Consider the following 17,712-nt stretch of genomic DNA (forward strand, 5'->3'; position numbering starts at 1 on the left):
ACTGCCTGTTAATTCTTTTACTTGGCTTTTAAATTTTCCGCTGATGTTCTAGACTGCAAGTCTCGAGACGCTCATGACTCAAATAATAATAAAGGTCACACCACTTAAAATAACGGCGCATCTCAAACACACTTTTAAGTATTATTCCGCATTTATCAGTACAAGAAAACGATCTATTTGATGTATTATATTCGCGTCAACAATAAGGTCTCATTTATTCTCATGATTCATATACGCTTCTACAAACAGGATACTACGTTTCGCTCAGAAATCTAATATATAATGTTCATACGTGATGCTTCAAGAAGCGAATCTGCGAAATCTTAACTTGGCGACTTTCGAAAACCATCCCTAATTCAGGATTATGTCATATCGCTTGAAACTTCATTTTTTCGTCTAGATAAGGAAATTACTCATGACCGCTACTACTTAAAAAAAGCTAAAAAATATAACTTGTCTTCGATTAGCATGAGATATGTCTGAGTCATACAGCATAATCTTGAGCCCCTGAATATCAACCACCACTTTGGGTCACGTCTTATAGCCTATATAGCGCCTTACTTTAATTTATTTGGATTGTTATATTTCCTGGCAGGCGGGTTCTTCGGAGTGGTAATCATAAAATTAATATTAGAATTCCTATTCAGTTTGACTCGTTTATTAGTGTTTATGACTTCTTCAGCTTCAACTGGTCTGAATGAATTACGAATTATAACACCTGTGTTTTGAAAATGATGTGCGGGAACGTTTGTGGAGGATGCGGGAATTTTTTTAGTTTTAGATTTTTCCAATTGTGTAGCCTGAATCACCTGTTGTTGTGGCATATGAGTAGATACGTATTGTTGATTAGATTGAGCACTTGACGGCGAAGGAATTATTGCAGTGTATCGATGATATGCTTGGGGTTGTAGTTGCAATGCGGGCGGTGTCCAATATTTCTGTTGATATGGGGATCCTAGATTCTTCTCGGTCTGGCCGTTTGCTTGTATGGGAGATAGCGATGGAACCAGTTGTGGTGTGAAGTAGACAGGGAAGACGTGAAGTGGACGTGAGTCAGAAGGTATGCTTGGAGGTGAAAGCTGTTGTGTAGGATGGAATTGAGGAATAAAAGGCTGTGTCAATCCTGTTTGTTGTTGTTGAGTACTGTCTTTTGGATTTATGCTCGGCAATGACAATCTAGAACCAGCACCATTCAGCGCTCGTTGTATTTTCTCAATTGCTTCTGCCAGAGCTCTTCTAGGTGGAACAACAGCAGACTTTTTTGGAGTTATTTGTGTTGATGTGTACAATAATGAACTAGGAACTTGTTGATATCCTTGTGAGGACAACCCGACATCTGACCAAGCTCTTTTTCCTCTCTTTGTTTCTCTCTGTATGTCTTTATGTACTTGCTCTATTTCCTTGATAACTTTTTTAGGGTCGTTTCGGAGTCTAGCTGCTATGCCATTAAAATGCTCGCTAATATTATCCTGAAACAAATATGGAATCAATGCAGTATCTATTTTCAATGTCTGTGCCAACTTCAATAACTCCACAGCTGCACGAACAGATTCATTCTTGATTGTTTCTTGTTTCGTTTTCTCTTGTTCTATTTTTAATTTGATCATTTCATTTATTGTTTCGTGACTATATTGTGAAGGATCTTCTTCCGGTATTGCCGCTTGAGGTGTAGTCATTGGTTGTGTTGGCCTCTCTAAAGGGTTTATCCTGGTTGCTACTGGAGGAAGTATAGGTGAGTTTCCTTCGGTTCTAGGTCTGACCGTATATCCTTTTGAAAAGTTCATGAATGGTGAAGATGGCTGTTTTGGGGATAGTTGTTTTGAAGAACAATCCGCAGTTGTTGCGATAGTATACGTTTTCAAGGATGAAGGAGTTGTACCACTTAGTGGGGAAGATAAGCCTTGATGTGGATGTTTGAGTTCCAGCCTCTCTGCTGGAAAAGGAATCATCTTACGTACGGATAACAATTTGTCTCAATTGAATGTTATTTAAATAAAAGGAGTAGGGAGGGAGTGTAACTGGTTTGAAGAACTTATACGAAATGCAATTCTGCTTAATCTAAAACCATAAAACCTATCAATAAGGAAAAATATCAAACCAAAACGTCTAGGGAGGTTTCAAGCTTTCCAAAATGTAACAAGTCCAAACAAAAGAAACAAGAATATTAGAGGGAGACATTTTGTTTTTATTAAATACTGTTTTTTAAAGTGCCTTGGAGATTTCAGTTTATTCTAAATCCCATTTAGCGAAAACAAGAAGAGTTTTTTTTAGTTTGGATGCAAAATTAAATTTTTAAATTTTTAGAAAGCCCCAAGAAAAAAAAAATAATTCTACCAAAAAATGTGAACTTCCCAATTAAGTAATTACCCTTCGCAACATCCGGAGTTGTACTCCGTATTGGGTAATATGATCTCATATAACTTAATTTGCTCATAGACCAACAATTTTATAAACCTTTATAAAACAATAAGACTACATCAATTCGGGAAACTGGGGGTGGGGGATGGAGCTGACACCTTTTTCAATCAGTTGGGGAGACTAGCTGCGGTTATGAAGAATGAATGCCCATCCAAAATTTCCCCTGATGTGGTTAACGGCGCTTTATCTGAATTGGGGTATGTTCCACTTGTCATTTTCATTCTTTTGTAAATCACAATCATGGTCAACTCTTAAAACAGAAATTTACTGTTTTACTCAAGTTGGGCAAGGTTTTTTTGTCAAGTTTTTGTATTTTTTAAAGCCTGTCTAGTAAAGATATGGTTTACGAAACGATTGACCTAATTCGTACAAAATCAATTCAAATCTTTTCCAAACTACGGAACTATTTTCCGTGGACAGCTGTATTTCCGCAATTATTCATTAAAGCATGACCAATTTCTTAACTACGACTCTCAAGACCACGTGTCCCTTGCCCAATATACTATCTGTGATAGGTTGATATTTTAAGTTCCAATGCCAATTCGTGTAACTCTAGAAATGGGGCTTAGATGCTGTTAGAAATCTACTAAATACAGGGCAACCTATCACGGCAACAAACTAATAATCAGTTTTTAGCATGTACATGATGACCAAATTGGTTTCCATGGTTTTCATTAATAATGGGCCCAGTGTCCGTATTTAGTATGTTGTGCATGCCGCTCGACAAATAGGCTATATTGTGAATGTCTAGAAGTTTCCATTGTCTTGGTATTGAAGCCCACAACCAATGCTTTCAGAAATTCTCAACAATCCCTTTTCAAATTATAAATGACCTGGTTGGTTCCATTGGCTCTGTACCACTTTCTCAACTCTAACTGATTAAAAGCCATTTCCTTTTCTTATCGCTCTCCCACTTATATGTAAGCTGGTTTAGTTTTTTTCATAGCCTCCTACAACTAGACGACTCAAAATCAATTTGTTTTGCAATTAACATCAGTTTTGTTGCATTAATTGACTTCGCTAATAATTTCTGTTTAAAGACTGACGTCACAAGAGATTTAAACGGAAAAAAAAAGAAATCATTCATATGAAGATAAAGAAATTTTTTATTTTATTTACTCATCATCAAGAAAAGAAGCCTCAAGTAATTGTTTATAGGTCTTCTTCTTATAACCAATTATGACGCGTCTGGACAATAAAGAAGTGATACTCGTGGCCTGTGGAGGACCTTCATCAAGTGGTAAAACAACAGCATCCAAAACTCTCCAGAATTTTCTCCCGGACTTAACCGTAATCCATCTCGACGACTTTTATCTCCATGATACAAAAATACCAATAGACGACGCCACAGGAATGCAGAATTGGGATTGTCCTGAAGCAATTGATTTTGATCGTTTCATTGGCTACATCAGAGACATTAAACATAACAATACTTCTATTCCGGAGATAAATTCAAAGGAACCAACGGAGGTAAACTTGAAATTATCACAAAAAGAAATAGCTCATTTCCAGAATAAAGTTAATGAATCCCAAGAGATATTCCAGAATAAGAAACTTGTATTGGTAGATGGCTTTATGTTATATCATAATCCAGAAATAATAGAATTGTTTGATATAAAATTATTCTTTCATGCTTCATATGAAACTTTAAAAGAAAGAAGAGAATCTCGTTCAGGGTATACGACATTGGATGGTTTTTGGGTAGATCCGCCCCATTATTTTGAAAAGATTGTATGGCCAGCATATGTTAGAAGTCATCAATACTTATTTCAAGATGAAAATGTGCAGCTGATATTAAAGAAAGATGTCCGTAACAAGTATAATATCTTAGACATTGATAATGAAAAGGAAATGTCGTTATTTCATTTGATTGAATGGTCATTGACGTCAATTATCAACGGCATATGAGCAATGAACCGTTTTCTTTCACATGGGCACACAGGCATCCTCGGGGTTTATTTATAGATTTATTATAGATTTGTTTCTATTATTCAAAAGCTTTTTACCTAATATACACACTACACACAACCAATTCTTCTATTGTTTACTTTTTAGATTTCTTAAGTTTCTTGCTAACCAGCTTCATTTCCTTTTCATAAATCTCAGTAGCACTTTCAGTAGACTTCCTCTTTGAATTCTTACTCTTAACTCCAACAACACCACCTTTCTTTGCTGCCTTAGTCAAAGACTTCTCTGCACCTTCCCAATCAGCATCATCTGCAATAGCATACTTATCCAAATTAATAGCATTGATCAATTCACGTTGTTTTTCTCTCATTTCTTTAATGGCTTCATCCCCAGCCTCGGTCAAATCATCTTGTAATTGTTGTTCGACAGCTGCATAATCAACCACTTCTTCTTCTTCACCACCTTCCATTTCCTTGACTTGCTCATCTTCTAAGGCAGGCATTGTCTCTTCAATGGCTTTACTTAAGACGTTTCTGAAGTATACAGAGAACTTACGAACAATTTTGGCAAACATGGCCATTGATTGGTTTGAAGGTAAGTGTAATTCATTTGAGATTTGATCAATATCTTTATGTTGTAAACCAATAGCTAATAAAATTGCTGATTGTACGGAGGACAAATGAACTTCATCGCCTGTCTTTTTGGAGAAAAATAATTGGGCAAGTAAAGGTAACATATCCACAATAACATGATAATCTAATAAATTATTAGCATATGAGTCTAGTCTCTTTAAATCGAAAGGTGATAAACGTTCATCCAATTGTTGTTTAGTTAATTTCTGAACTGCAGATGAACCAATACCTTCACCTACTTCAGTAGCTTCAATGATACTTAATGCTTGAGAAGCTTGGAATTTTCTAAATTCATAAGACAACAAGGATAAGAAACGTTTATGGAAATCCTTGGAGAATTCATGTAACCAAGCATCTTCTCTCCCTGGTAAGACATTTATAACCACACTTGTATGTTCACCAGTTAATTCATTTGGAGTTTGTCTTAAATAAACTGGAGAAAATCCACATCGTTTCCAGAATTTATGTAATTGGGAAGTAAATCCATAGGAAACTCCTAAATAATGTAAATAATATGGAGCTTTTTCAGACAATTTCAATAACAATGGAGGCAATGTCTTTGCATCTCTTAATTTAATTTCATCCTTCAAAGAAGCCTTAGCCAATTCTTTATCAGTGACCCTAGTAATTGTATGATCATTAAGCTCGGTAGATTCACTAATATCAGTGAATTTCCCTTGATAATAATCTTGTAATAATTCGATAGCCCTAGATCCATATCCCATACCAGAATATTCCGGATTGGTAGCAATTCTAACAATTCTAGCCCCAGATAAAGAAGCAAATTCTTCATCTTGGAATTGCTGTGAAATTAACCAAGGAATCAAATCACCACCGGCTCTTTGTCCTCTTGATAATGATTTTCTAACACTTTCTTTCGAGATTTCACCTTCTAAAGCCAATTGAATAACACAGAGTGGGTCAGGGATTCTATTATCGCCTTCTTCTATAGGTGGCAACAATACGAATAGTTGATGTGCTGGGGCATCACTCATTAATTGTAAATCATTTGGAGAATTCTTATAATGAGAAGCAACATATAATGCCATCATTTTTTGTAAGAAAGCTTCGGAAACTGGATGGTAGGAGAATAAAGTATCTCTATTCACATAGAATAAGTTACATTGAGAAGGATGTGGGGTTCCCTTTGTTGCAAATTTTGCATTTTTGGATAAGGAAACATCCAAACAAAGTAATTTATTCAACCATTTTTCAACTGGATCACCAGGGGCATATCTGATTGGTTCATCCAAGACGACTTCTTTCAAATTTCTTGTCAATGAACCGGTTTCGGCTGATTTCTTATCTCTGGAGACAATAGCGGTATCGGCAGGAGTGGTATTATTGGATTGATGTCTTAATTGTTGAATTAATTTCAAGGATAAGGATCTACCAGTACCTTCATAACCATTAATAGTAGAAGCCATGAAAATCAAATAAGGACCCATGAGTTTCTTAACAATAGGTAATGGAATAGCAGCGGCTTCATCAATAATAACCAATTCTGCTTGTCCCAATACATGACTATCATTTGGAGAAATATATTGAATAGTTTGACGATGTTCTCTCTTAAGATCAACTCTAACAATAGCTTTATTGAATGAAGGGTTGGTTGATTGAATAATATCATAATCCATATGTTCAGTATATCCCAAAGCATCAAATCCTCTAAAAACAAATTCGAAAAGGGTTTTTAAATTTTCAGGAGATGGAGAAGTAACAAAAATATTTGAATATCCATGGGAAATAGCAGCAGCAATGGCAATACCAAGTGCAGCAGATTTACCACGACCTCTACCTGCAGTTAATGTAACGGTACTTCTTAAAGTCTTTTCTGATATAACATCGATAAATGTCAAGATCGCTTGGGCTTGGTTTATAGTCTTGGATAACCCAACCAAAGATCCAGCTGGTTGTACTTCTGCTAAACTTTCCTTTAATTCTTTTAATTCCTTTTCATTTGGAGTTAATTCGTCGTCATCTTTAGGCGGTAATGGTTTGACATGCTTCCCACCTGAAATAGGTAAAACATTCAATTCATCATCGACAACTAAACAAGTTTCACATGATCCTAAGGAAAGTAAGAAACGTTCATTGAATCTAGCCACTACATCATCATGTGCTTCAGTTCTGTATCTAGAATGGATATCCATAGTCATGGTATATAATTGTTTTAATGAAGTCATAGATTTCAAAAGAATAACAACCAATCCACCTCCTTCAACAGTTTCAATAGTCCTTGCTAATAAATTAGGAGTCAACCCTTCGAAATCTTGTAAGATACACATCCCATAAGTATTACCCAAGATCTTTTCAGTTTCTTTATAATAAACATATCTAATATGTTGATTTGAAATAAATGCTTCAAATGGATCTTGTTCATTTACTTCTCTAATACCTCTCTTAATATCTTTCTTAATCTTAGCTTCTCTCTTTTGTCTATGTGACGTAAAACCTAACAATTTCTTCTTATATGCCCATAAGACTGATTTGTTCATCTTTAAATCAGCACTCATCATTAAATAATGTAAATTAGGTAATTGATTACGGGCTTTATCACCAACAATTATAAAGAAACTTCTTTGTTTCTCTTGAACACCATTTCTGATGAGAGATGGGATACGAGAATCAATAGCTTTCTTTCCCATTTTTATTGGATTGCGTCTTAGTTGATTCTTGGTTGATGGTTGGTTAATGGTAGTTGAATAATTTTTTCAAATATTAAAATTGATTAAGAATTAGATGAGAGATGAGTCGTGTATAACTGGCTAAAAATACAAAAAAGTTGCAACCATTTTCATTTCGTATGACTAAGGATATATATAGACTGTTATCATAAGTATTGTCAGGATTGATGATATTAATGAAATGTTGGAAACCTTGATGGAAAGCACCCTATGTACTCGTATGTCTAATTGTGTGATTCTGAACAGTGTATTGCCTCATTGAAAGCTGCTTCTCATAAATTATTTTGGAACCATTAATTAAAATAACGATTGCGAAAAAACATTAAAAGTAAATCAATTTATTTCCCAAAAACCTTCAGCGGGTAAATGAAACTACACCACCAAACTACTATAACATGAGTATTGAATTCAAGAGTAGTCCAGTCAAAAGACACAAAAGAACTATTGATACCCTAATAAAATCAGATCCCATAAATTCTAAATCTAAAATAGCTCCAAGATCAAGTTTACAATTCAAAGTTGGTCCACCATTTGGTAAAACAATTCAAGTATCTTCAGTACATTCAACTGCCACTAAAGAAGCACTAGTTCCCCATATTGATGCTAGGATAGATAGAGGATTTGATTTAATTGATAATGAATGGATTGGATATAAGAGGAATTATTTCTCAGTCGTTGCATCTTTTCAATTTGAAGATTTCAATAAATTAGAATTTCAAACTAGTGGATTCTATACGGAAATAAAGAACCAAATTCATCCTGTTAAACGATTTGCAATTAGATTGGTTTCAAGATGCTTAGAAGATAATTCAGAAGTCCCATTGGTTCAACATACTGCCAAAAGAGATCGAGGTCCACAAATTGAACCACCAGTTGTAACTGTTGTTCCTGGTGCGCTACCTAGTCACTTTGTTATTAAGGAAAGTGCCAATATTAGAAAACAAGCCAGGATTATCCATTTTGATAGACTATTTTATGATGACAACTTCTTACCAAAGACTGAAGAATCCATATTGAATACTTATCCCTCTGGAAACTTAACCAAGGTTGTCAAATATGAAAGAATTCAATTTGCATCTTCTGCTCAGCATCGAAAACCAAGTACTGGGAAGAAAAACTTTATTTTACAAGTGGAATTAATGGTTGAATTGGAAAAGGATACATATGCCGTCATTGCCCTTTCAGCTACTCCCCCATTGACAGTTAGAGGTAGATCTCCTTCCAATTATACTTTATCTAAACTTTCAGGAAATCAAGAACCTAGAAAACCAAGACACACTCATAGTTTACCTCAAACTTCTAGACTTCCAATTAAAAAAGAAAATCTTGAACCAAATTCAATTTACTCAGATGACATTATTCTTCAACAGGGTGACCCATTTCTGGAATATGAAGAAGAAACGGATAGTTATGCAACTACAGATTCTAGATTTGAATCTCCTAGACTTATTATTCTGGTTCCATTCCCAAGTAGTAATGTGTTTAGATTTGAATCCACTCCAAGCTCATCTTCAAGATTTAGTAGTAAGTTTCGTCTCGGGGAACCCTCACCTGAACCAGAACTGTTAGAACCTCATTTCTATTTAAGAAAATCATTTGATATTGAACTAGAAAAGCAATGTTCGACAGCTTCAACTTTCTCAAGTGCATTTACTGAAAAGTCAATTGAAAATCGTATTAATGGTTACCATAAGACTTATTTAGACGACTCGGCTGAAGATCAAGCATGTATATCTCCCTCTTTATTATTTAGTATTCCTGAATAGATTGATAATTTGCCTTAAGTATTGATGTTTGGATGTAATGCTCTCTGTTTGGTAGTTTCGATTTCCCACTCTGAAAAAAAAATCTCAAACCCTCTTTATTTAACACTTTGTAGTAAGTAAATCTTCAAGCAATCAGTGCCAGTTTTTAAAATGTTATTTTTCAGTTTTTTCAAGACTCTTGTTGATCAAGAAGTCACAGTCGAATTAAAGAATGATTTAGAAATAAAAGGAACATTAAAATCAGTAGATCAATATTTGAATTTAAAATTGGATAATATACAAGTAACCAATGGAACCAAATATCCCCATTTACAAGCAGTAAAGAACTTATTCATAAGAGGATCGAATGTCCGTTATGTTCATATGAGTCCAAGGTCAGTGGATTGTACATTGTTACAAGATGCATCAAGAAGAGGTATGTATTTCCCTAACCCCCATCTGGGTGTTTTCAATTTCATTCTGAAATATTTATACTAACAATATTCACTATAGAGGCCATGGTTCAATCAACAAAATAAAATGTATATATACATGTAATATAGAGAATGCGATAATTGTACTATTTAATTAATTTGTTGTAGCTGGTGTATTTAATCTTGTTAGACATTTAGCTCTTGTATGACCTGGCTCTTTACAGAATGAACAAATGACTTTCGATTTATTTTTAGATTTCAGCTGTTGTTGAGGAAACAGTCGTGTAGATGAAGAAGATGTCTGTTGGGTGTATGAGTGAATTCTTTCTGTCTCAGGTTGATTACTTTCACTTGTTGACTTACCTCTAACTAAATACTTCACCTGTGATTTTGGTAATAATATAAATTCAGATTCTTTATTATTCCAAACTTTATGATTACAATTTGGACAATTAATATCATTGGAAAGTGTATGTATCAATTTCTCATCATTTATTTCTCTAAACTCATCATCATCATCATCATCATCATCATCACCACAATGATCTGTTATTACACTTTCCAATCTTCGTACATAGTTATTTATTAAATACAATTTCTCATCGTATCCTTTTTTCAATTCTTCTAGTTCTTGGTTCTTCTGATTTATGACTCTGGCGAGTTTATCAACTGTATTCAGAAGTTCTACTATAGACATTATTGCTTTGGGTTAATTATCAGTGAAAGCATCTTAGAACTTTTTTTTTCGCGATCCTCACTTAAAGCTTGACATTCATTTTCTTTTGATTGTATGTTCAACTCAGCGACTTTTTGTAGCTTCTGTTTGGTTTTGTTGATTATTGAGTTTAGAGCAGCTTCATTCGTTGTTCTTTCGATTGGCCAGGACGTAATTAGGCCTTGGACCTGTTAAATTATTAAGGTCGACGTCGTCGATTCCATGTTCCTTAGAATCGACAGTCTCCTTATTTTAGGTATCGTCCATAACTTAGTTACTTTCACTCAGAATTTAATCGGAGAAGTCAGATTAGGTTCCACCTTATTTTTGTCCCTTGGAGGGTCCAAAGCAGCTTAATGGTGTTGGCTTTGTATCATCTGGAGAAAATCTTTCTCATGGATTAAGCTCATTAGGTAAGTACTCATATTTCAACTAATAGTCGTTTTTGTTAGAGAATTGTTGATTACTGGGTTCTCGCCCCAAACATCACCATTCAACTCCCGATTAAACTCTCCCCCAAATTTCCCACCTCTCCCCAAGCTGCCTATATCGCTCCAAGTCAAATTCTTCCAAATTTCTCTATCACCGCCATTGGCTTCCCATCAAATGCTGAATCTCAAACTTCTTTCTCTTTCCAACCTAGACCAAGGCAAACCTTCTTCCCTGAAATCAGATGAAAAATCCATACACAAACTAGCCATTGGTCATATGACTATTTCAGTATGAAGAATTAACCTGATTCTTGAAATCTAGTCAGCATAACCTCCACCATGTCGTCTTCATTGAACTACGCATTCAAAGTCTCAACAAATTACCCATTAAAATCCACAAGCATCACCATAATTCTTCCACCACCACACGTCAAAATTAAAATTCGAACCTCCACCACCAACATTGATATTCTTCCACCAACATCATCCAGCCCCCAATTCAAACCTCCACCACCAACATTGATATTCTTCCACCACCATAACCTAAATCCAAACTAAAGTCACCAAAATCCAAATCCTTTCACTTCCACCACCAAAATCCTAATTGAAGTCTCCACCACCAAAATCAAAATCCAACTTAAAGTCACAACATGAATATTCTTTCTCCACCACCATCAACATGAAAATGAAAATGGAAATGAAATTTCCACTACTACTACTGACGTTGTTCCAACATCACCATCAAAATCAAAATCAAAATCACCAAAACCAACATTGAAAACCCCATCCCCACAACATCAAAATCCACATTGTCACCATTGAAATTTTCCATCACAAAAATTGAAATTCTTTATAAGCATTCATCACATTCTTCATTCCAATTCCAACCTAGATTAAGTCAAACCTTCTTCCATTGAGATCAGATAAAAATTCCACAACCCAAACTAACCATTGGTCAGGTGGCTAATTCAGTATGAAGTATCAATCCAATGCATGAAGTTCAGTCAAACTCTTTCCAAATTGTATCACCACTATTTCTTCATCCTCATTGACCTCCACATGTGATTCTTCCCAAATTATATCACTGCCACTGAAATCTATGTCAAATCCCTCCCGACTTCTAATGCTATCTTTTAAATGAAAGCCAGATTCTGAATCCCACTTTTCATCCTAAATCCAACCTAGATTAAGCAAAACCTTCATCCTCAGAAATCAGATAAAAATCGATCACACAAACTAGCCATTGGTCAGGTGGCTAATTCAGTATGAGCAATTACACCGATCCTTGGAATCCAGTCAAACTCTCTCCAGATTGTATCACCACCAATTCTTCATGTCCGTGTTTTCTTATGATATTTTGTGTTTGCTTTTGTGATTTAACACAATAAAGGTGGAAACTTGGATTTAAAAATAATGATTAATTAAATGTTGAGCAGATTGAAAGGTGATACTAACCATATTTCTTTTGAGGAAATAAGATGAATGATGGTTGACTTGGGGATTTATTAGTTCCATTTGTTCTATTTCAGTTTCAATTCTAGTTCTTGTTAAATTTTTAAAATCTTGATAGGATGGAAGCTTCATAATTAACTTTGATGAGGTACAGGTAGTATGGCTTGTTGACAAAGGAGTAGTCATATTGGATTGTTGATCGTCGTTGGAAGAAATTTTAATTTGGTTTCTATGGTTTAAGTTGATTTCTTTGGCTTAATTGCCGCAACTAGGTCTAGTTTCCCTCTAACAACTTCACACCAGGAATTCTTCGGTGAACATTCAAAGACACAACTGCTTTTTTGGGTTGATGAGATGTAGGAATATTGATTGAATATATTATTGAAATGGTAGATTTGTTTGTGGACAGCAAAGACAAAAAGAAAAAGATAAATGAAGTTAGAGTTCTAATTTTTTCGCAATCTGAATGCTGCAAATATTCTAGAAGCACAAAAAAACAAGACAAGCCTGGACCACGAAAGACTACCCCCGGAACAAATCTGGCCACGATAATTAAGCATAGGGGGTAAGGATTCTAAAAAGGGAAATTTGCTTGTAATCGATTTCTCTTTTTGACGTATAACTTCAAGCGTTCCTTACTCAATACCTGTTGAAAACTTCCAATTGTATCAACTATCAATAGTTCATTATGGAAATGTGAAGCTTCTCATCTTAACAAAACTAGCTGATTACGGTTTATGGTCGGCGAGTATCCAGAAGCTTGGCCAATTAATCATTTGAGCCTCGTCATCCTTAGTAGTGTATCCTTTTAAAAGATTCGAACAAATTGTGTCAAAGGTTTTGCTTCGGTTTAGAGATATGTTGACTGAAGCTAGTTTTTTGGACATTTTTGCAAAGAATATCAAATGACAGCCAACTTTAAATGACCAGATTATTAGCTTAACAAGCCCTTTAAGCTTTAATATGCAGAGTCGTAAAACTACTGCTATACTGAAGCAGATGTTACAATTGCCATTTGTACACCTAACTTTAATGTTCAGTGCAACCTAATAAACGCCCTACAATCCAGAAAAGTACGACTATTCAAATGGATTGGTTTGCTAAGAGGGTTGTATAGTGTGTTCAGCTTGATGCAGTTGCAGAAATCCTGGGAAACATTCATCATATCCTGGCGGTTGAAAATTGCTACAATTTATAGACAAAATTTTTTGGAAAATATTAAGGCAGAGAAAAATATTTTTTAAACCTCCAAAGTAGATCGCAACTTAAGAGTAGCCATCAGGTTATACTCCAGAGTGATTATAAGAGGTGAACTACATATTTAGGAAACTCAATGGCAAGATATATGAGACGGTTGGCCCTTTTGATGTAAAATTGCACCATTTTCTCATTTTGTGTTATCAAAAACCAAAATAAAAGAACAAAACCATAATTCCAAGAAAGAAAAAAGCTTGAAATACATGATACAGGGAGTTTAATTACAATTCCACCTCTCTTTCTTAGGATTTCTGCTTGGGAAGTCAGAAATTTTGCCATTTTCAACCGCACAATTTTGAATTTTGCAGCAAAGAAATCCTGCATATAGTGTTTCAGCGACAGAAGCGCGTGACCACGAATTTCAGAAAATTTTGGCTGTGATGGCCTATAGCAGAAGCGCATTGTTTGATTTCTGTACTTTGTGGTTTTATCTCATTTCGAATGAGTGTCCGGTTCGATCCCTGCGGTACGAATTCCGATGACTTGAGTAATCAGTCTTTTATTGGGTACATGCAATGAGTAACAATATCACTGGAGGGAAGCAATTCAGCACAGTATGTTACCCGTGGTGGAGGCGAAGCGGATGGCACTAATTTGGGACTTCTAGTCCAATGAGGTTGTACAAGGTATATAGTGTGTCGACTCTAAATTTTTGCATTTTTCAACAATACCGAGCGCCATTATGTAATTGTAAGTTTATTCTCAGTGTTTTGCAACCAATCTATCCATTTCTATTTGATTCTATAAAAGTATATGTACAACTATCGACTAATCAAGTTTCTGTCTTGTAAGTCTAGATTTTAATTTATCTAATGGCCCATGCAAATTCTTCCTTTCTAAGAATAATAAATTGCTTAACAATCCAATACATATAAACCCACTGCCAATCAATTGTTTCCAAGATTGAGTAGTATACCCATTCATTCCAAACACAACCAAATATTGAACTCCCCACCAAACTACCATCACAAAAGTCGAACTCCAAGTATACTTGACTACATTCATCAATGAAAGACCTGCAACACTTCTTATTGAATAATATTTCTTTATACCAACAAAACAGAATCCAATTCTCAAAGCCATATTGATAACATTTGCAATTATCAATCCCAAAATTCCAAACCTTAACTTTTCAATCAATAAATACAGAACACACACAATTAATATACTGACGAAAATCATATATGACGAGAATCGTTTCATATCTTTATTCAGCGCCATTCCCGAGTATAAAGCTTCAAGAATCCCATTGAATGCCAAAAATGGGATATAGATTATATATATTTGGAATAAGTCGAATAAATCGGTATTATGGCCCCATTTGCGACCAATTATGAATTGTAATAAAAATGGAGCGTTTGTTATTCCTGCGAATAGGATCATTATCGAAAGATTGAAATAAAAAATTGAGATCAATTTGAGATAGTTGAATGATTGTTTGGTTGAGTCGAAGGATGAAGTGGTAGCGGTGGAGTTTAGGATTTTGGTGAACATTAATCTGGTTGATTCTTCTAATGGTTGAAATAATAATCGTGCTATTATTGCTCCATAATTTGATATAACGGCATAGATCCCTTGTTCGTCAATCGTGCATAAGTAGTTGATGATTAATTTATCACCTTCGGTTAATAATTGTTTGAACAACATCTGGATAAAGAATTCTTTCCAAATTTTGAATATTTCATTCTGGAAATAGAAAGATGATTCGTTCTTTGAATCATATATTTTATTCATTGAATATTTAACATCTGTGTTATTTTCTTGATTAAATTTCAAAAATGAAATCAGATAAGTTATAAACAAAGTCAATGAATAAACAAACCTTCCAAAACTAAATGCCAACACACCAATCCCTTCAAAACTTTCACTATCCATACTCTTCCCCAAAACAACCACCACAAAAGTCATAACACATTTCAAAAATATCGCCAATCCTTCAAATTTCGACCGTCTACTAAAATCCAATTCAAATTGATATATCAAAAACACAGGTTCAATAATCAATTCCAACAAAATCAGAAATATAATCAATAATGAACTATATTGCCATAATGACAATTTCATAAATGTGATCTGAAACATATCGGTCCTATATTGCCAATATCCAACCATACTCAAAACACCCAACCCTAACCCACAAGCCAAGAATCCGAAATTGATAACTGATTGTAAACTCCCCGATCTGGTCCCTATTCTGAATTGATTTCCTTTCGTACCACCATCATCATTTCTTCCAGCTTGAATTCGTTGTACTGAAAGTCGAACAGCTTCTCTAGAAAAGAATAGGATTGTAGATGTGATGAATTCTAAATAGCTTGCAATTCCGAATATCTTTGGAGATATGAATCGGATTAATAATTGATTTAGGAGAAATGTGAATAATTTGGTTATGATTTGGATAATGATTAGTCCGTAGACTCCTGATGCTGCTTTTGGTTGGGGTAATTGCTGGTTGGGTTCATTTTCTTGATTGTCTTCTTTTGATTTCTCGGTGGACATTGAACTAATTGGAGGGACAATAGATGATGATGATGATGGTGTTTGACAGCTAATGGGTTCAAAAACCTGTAAAAGGTTGGACAATTTTCAATTTTACAGATTCAGGGGGGGAGTTTACAGGTTATTTGTATCCCTTATTTTTACAGATTCCTCTTCCAACGAGGAAAAAAATTATAGCCATTTATGAAAAAGTGAATTATAAGCATTTGGTAAATAAACTACCAAGTGGAGTATTAGCTTTTAGATTTTAAAATCTTATAAACTTAAACAATAGAAGAGAGATAACATCCACCAGTACTCCAGATACTCTTTTGCTTGTTCCATATCCTCGAAGAAATAGAGAAATTTACATCAACGGAAAATAACCTCCACTCAATATGGAAAAAGATATCGAATTAAGAGAACAAGATAGATGGCTTCCAATAGCCAATGTCGCCAGATTAATGAAAAATACCTTACCACAAACAGCAAAAGTTTCAAAAGATGCTAAAGAATGTATGCAAGAATGTGTATCTGAATTCATATCATTTATAACATCAGAAGCAAGTGATAAATGTTTACGTGAAAAACGAAAAACCATAAATGGTGAAGATATTTTATTTTCAATGCATGACTTGGGGTTTGAGAATTATGCTGAAGTATTGAAGATTTATTTGGCGAAATATAGGGAACAACAAGCATTGAGGCAAGAGAGAGGGGAGACTAGAACAACTAAGAAACAAGCTAAACAAGCTGCGGCTCAGGCTGCTGCTATTGCGGCTGCTGCATCTGCACAAGGGATTCAGGATGGTGGTGTTAATGTGGAGGAAACTGTTTCTGTTCTGGTAGAACAAGGGTCATCTTCGCATTTGAATGAAGGTGATGAGGTTATGGATATGGATAGTGAATTGCATGGATACGCCGCGGTTGGTACTAGTGCTACCCATCCTGATGTGAATATGCATTCACAACAATATGAAATACATATAGATGAACAACCACATCAACAACAGCCGCAGGCACAGCAAGTCCAAGCACATCTTCACAGTTCGGAATCAAGTTCAATCCAATCTCCGGAATCTTATTATCATGACTATAACAACGGCAACAACCAAGATCCAAGTATAAAACAAGAAGTGGAAGCTTCTCATATGAAGCAAGAAACCTCCTCATTACTTGAGACTAACAATACCAACAATAATCCTGAACAATATGCTGGATATGATGATTTCCTTAATCATCATGAACCAGTAGATGGGAGTGCTGGAGCAGACGCAGGTGATGATGCAGCTTCAGAGCATCGTATTGAGGAATTGGCAAAACAGTTGACGAATGAGGATGCTGATATTGATGCGTTGACTGCTGGAATAACCAATGGTTCGGATAGCTATTTTTAGCAGGGTGTATATGTATGGGTGTATTATGTATATATTTCTTTAACTTATGTATTTTATTTGTATGTTTATTATGAGAATAATCCTGCGATTATGTAGATTTCTCAAACTATGTGAAGTGTCTACATTCCCTTAACACATGGACTGTGGGCGATTCAGAC

At 35.0% G+C, this 17,712-nt stretch overlaps 8 protein-coding genes across 8 annotated transcripts; 4 read left to right on the forward strand and 4 right to left on the reverse strand. All coding sequences in view use genetic code 12, as the record gives it.

Moving 5' to 3' along the window:
* Positions 1 to 557: 557 nt before the first annotated feature.
* J8A68_000615 (uncharacterized protein) lies at positions 558 to 1,784 on the reverse strand (the record flags this gene model as incomplete). The annotated part of the gene is made up of 1 exon (XM_049410310.1): positions 558 to 1,784. The coding sequence occupies one exon, from the start codon at positions 1,782 to 1,784 to the stop codon at positions 558 to 560; it is 1,227 nt and encodes a 408-aa protein (XP_049266022.1).
* A 1,813-nt stretch (positions 1,785 to 3,597) lies between these two features.
* On the forward strand, positions 3,598 to 4,326 carry J8A68_000616 (ribosylnicotinamide kinase; the record flags this gene model as incomplete). The annotated part of the gene is made up of 1 exon (XM_049410311.1): positions 3,598 to 4,326. One exon carries the CDS (start codon positions 3,598 to 3,600, stop codon positions 4,324 to 4,326), a length of 729 nt encoding a protein of 242 aa, XP_049266023.1.
* A 136-nt stretch (positions 4,327 to 4,462) lies between these two features.
* On the reverse strand, positions 4,463 to 7,606 carry J8A68_000617 (ribosome biosynthesis protein; the record flags this gene model as incomplete). Its single annotated transcript, XM_049410313.1, has 1 exon — positions 4,463 to 7,606. One exon carries the CDS (start codon positions 7,604 to 7,606, stop codon positions 4,463 to 4,465), a length of 3,144 nt encoding a protein of 1,047 aa, XP_049266024.1.
* A 434-nt stretch (positions 7,607 to 8,040) lies between these two features.
* On the forward strand, positions 8,041 to 9,411 carry J8A68_000618 (uncharacterized protein; the record flags this gene model as incomplete). Its single annotated transcript, XM_049410314.1, has 1 exon — positions 8,041 to 9,411. One exon carries the CDS (start codon positions 8,041 to 8,043, stop codon positions 9,409 to 9,411), a length of 1,371 nt encoding a protein of 456 aa, XP_049266025.1.
* Positions 9,412 to 9,561: 150 nt separating this feature from the next.
* Positions 9,562 to 9,929, forward strand: SNP3 (Sm-like protein; the record flags this gene model as incomplete). The annotated part of the gene is made up of 2 exons (XM_049410315.1): positions 9,562 to 9,826; positions 9,904 to 9,929. 2 exons carry the CDS (start codon positions 9,562 to 9,564, stop codon positions 9,927 to 9,929), a joined length of 291 nt encoding a protein of 96 aa, XP_049266026.1.
* Positions 9,930 to 9,978: 49 nt separating this feature from the next.
* On the reverse strand, positions 9,979 to 10,521 carry J8A68_000620 (uncharacterized protein; the record flags this gene model as incomplete). The annotated part of the gene is made up of 1 exon (XM_049410316.1): positions 9,979 to 10,521. The coding sequence occupies one exon, from the start codon at positions 10,519 to 10,521 to the stop codon at positions 9,979 to 9,981; it is 543 nt and encodes a 180-aa protein (XP_049266027.1).
* A 3,926-nt stretch (positions 10,522 to 14,447) lies between these two features.
* Positions 14,448 to 16,178, reverse strand: J8A68_000621 (glycolipid translocation protein; the record flags this gene model as incomplete). The annotated part of the gene is made up of 1 exon (XM_049410317.1): positions 14,448 to 16,178. One exon carries the CDS (start codon positions 16,176 to 16,178, stop codon positions 14,448 to 14,450), a length of 1,731 nt encoding a protein of 576 aa, XP_049266028.1.
* A 377-nt stretch (positions 16,179 to 16,555) lies between these two features.
* On the forward strand, positions 16,556 to 17,554 carry HAP31 (Hap31p; the record flags this gene model as incomplete). The annotated part of the gene is made up of 1 exon (XM_049410318.1): positions 16,556 to 17,554. The coding sequence occupies one exon, from the start codon at positions 16,556 to 16,558 to the stop codon at positions 17,552 to 17,554; it is 999 nt and encodes a 332-aa protein (XP_049266029.1).
* Between the last annotated feature and the right edge of the window lie 158 nt (positions 17,555 to 17,712).

The sequence above is a fragment of the Hemisphaericaspora subhashii genome (genome assembly GCF_019202705.1).
Source record: "Hemisphaericaspora subhashii strain CBS 10753 chromosome Unknown scaffold6, whole genome shotgun sequence".
Taxonomy (NCBI): Eukaryota; Fungi; Ascomycota; class Pichiomycetes; order Serinales; family Debaryomycetaceae; genus Hemisphaericaspora; species Hemisphaericaspora subhashii.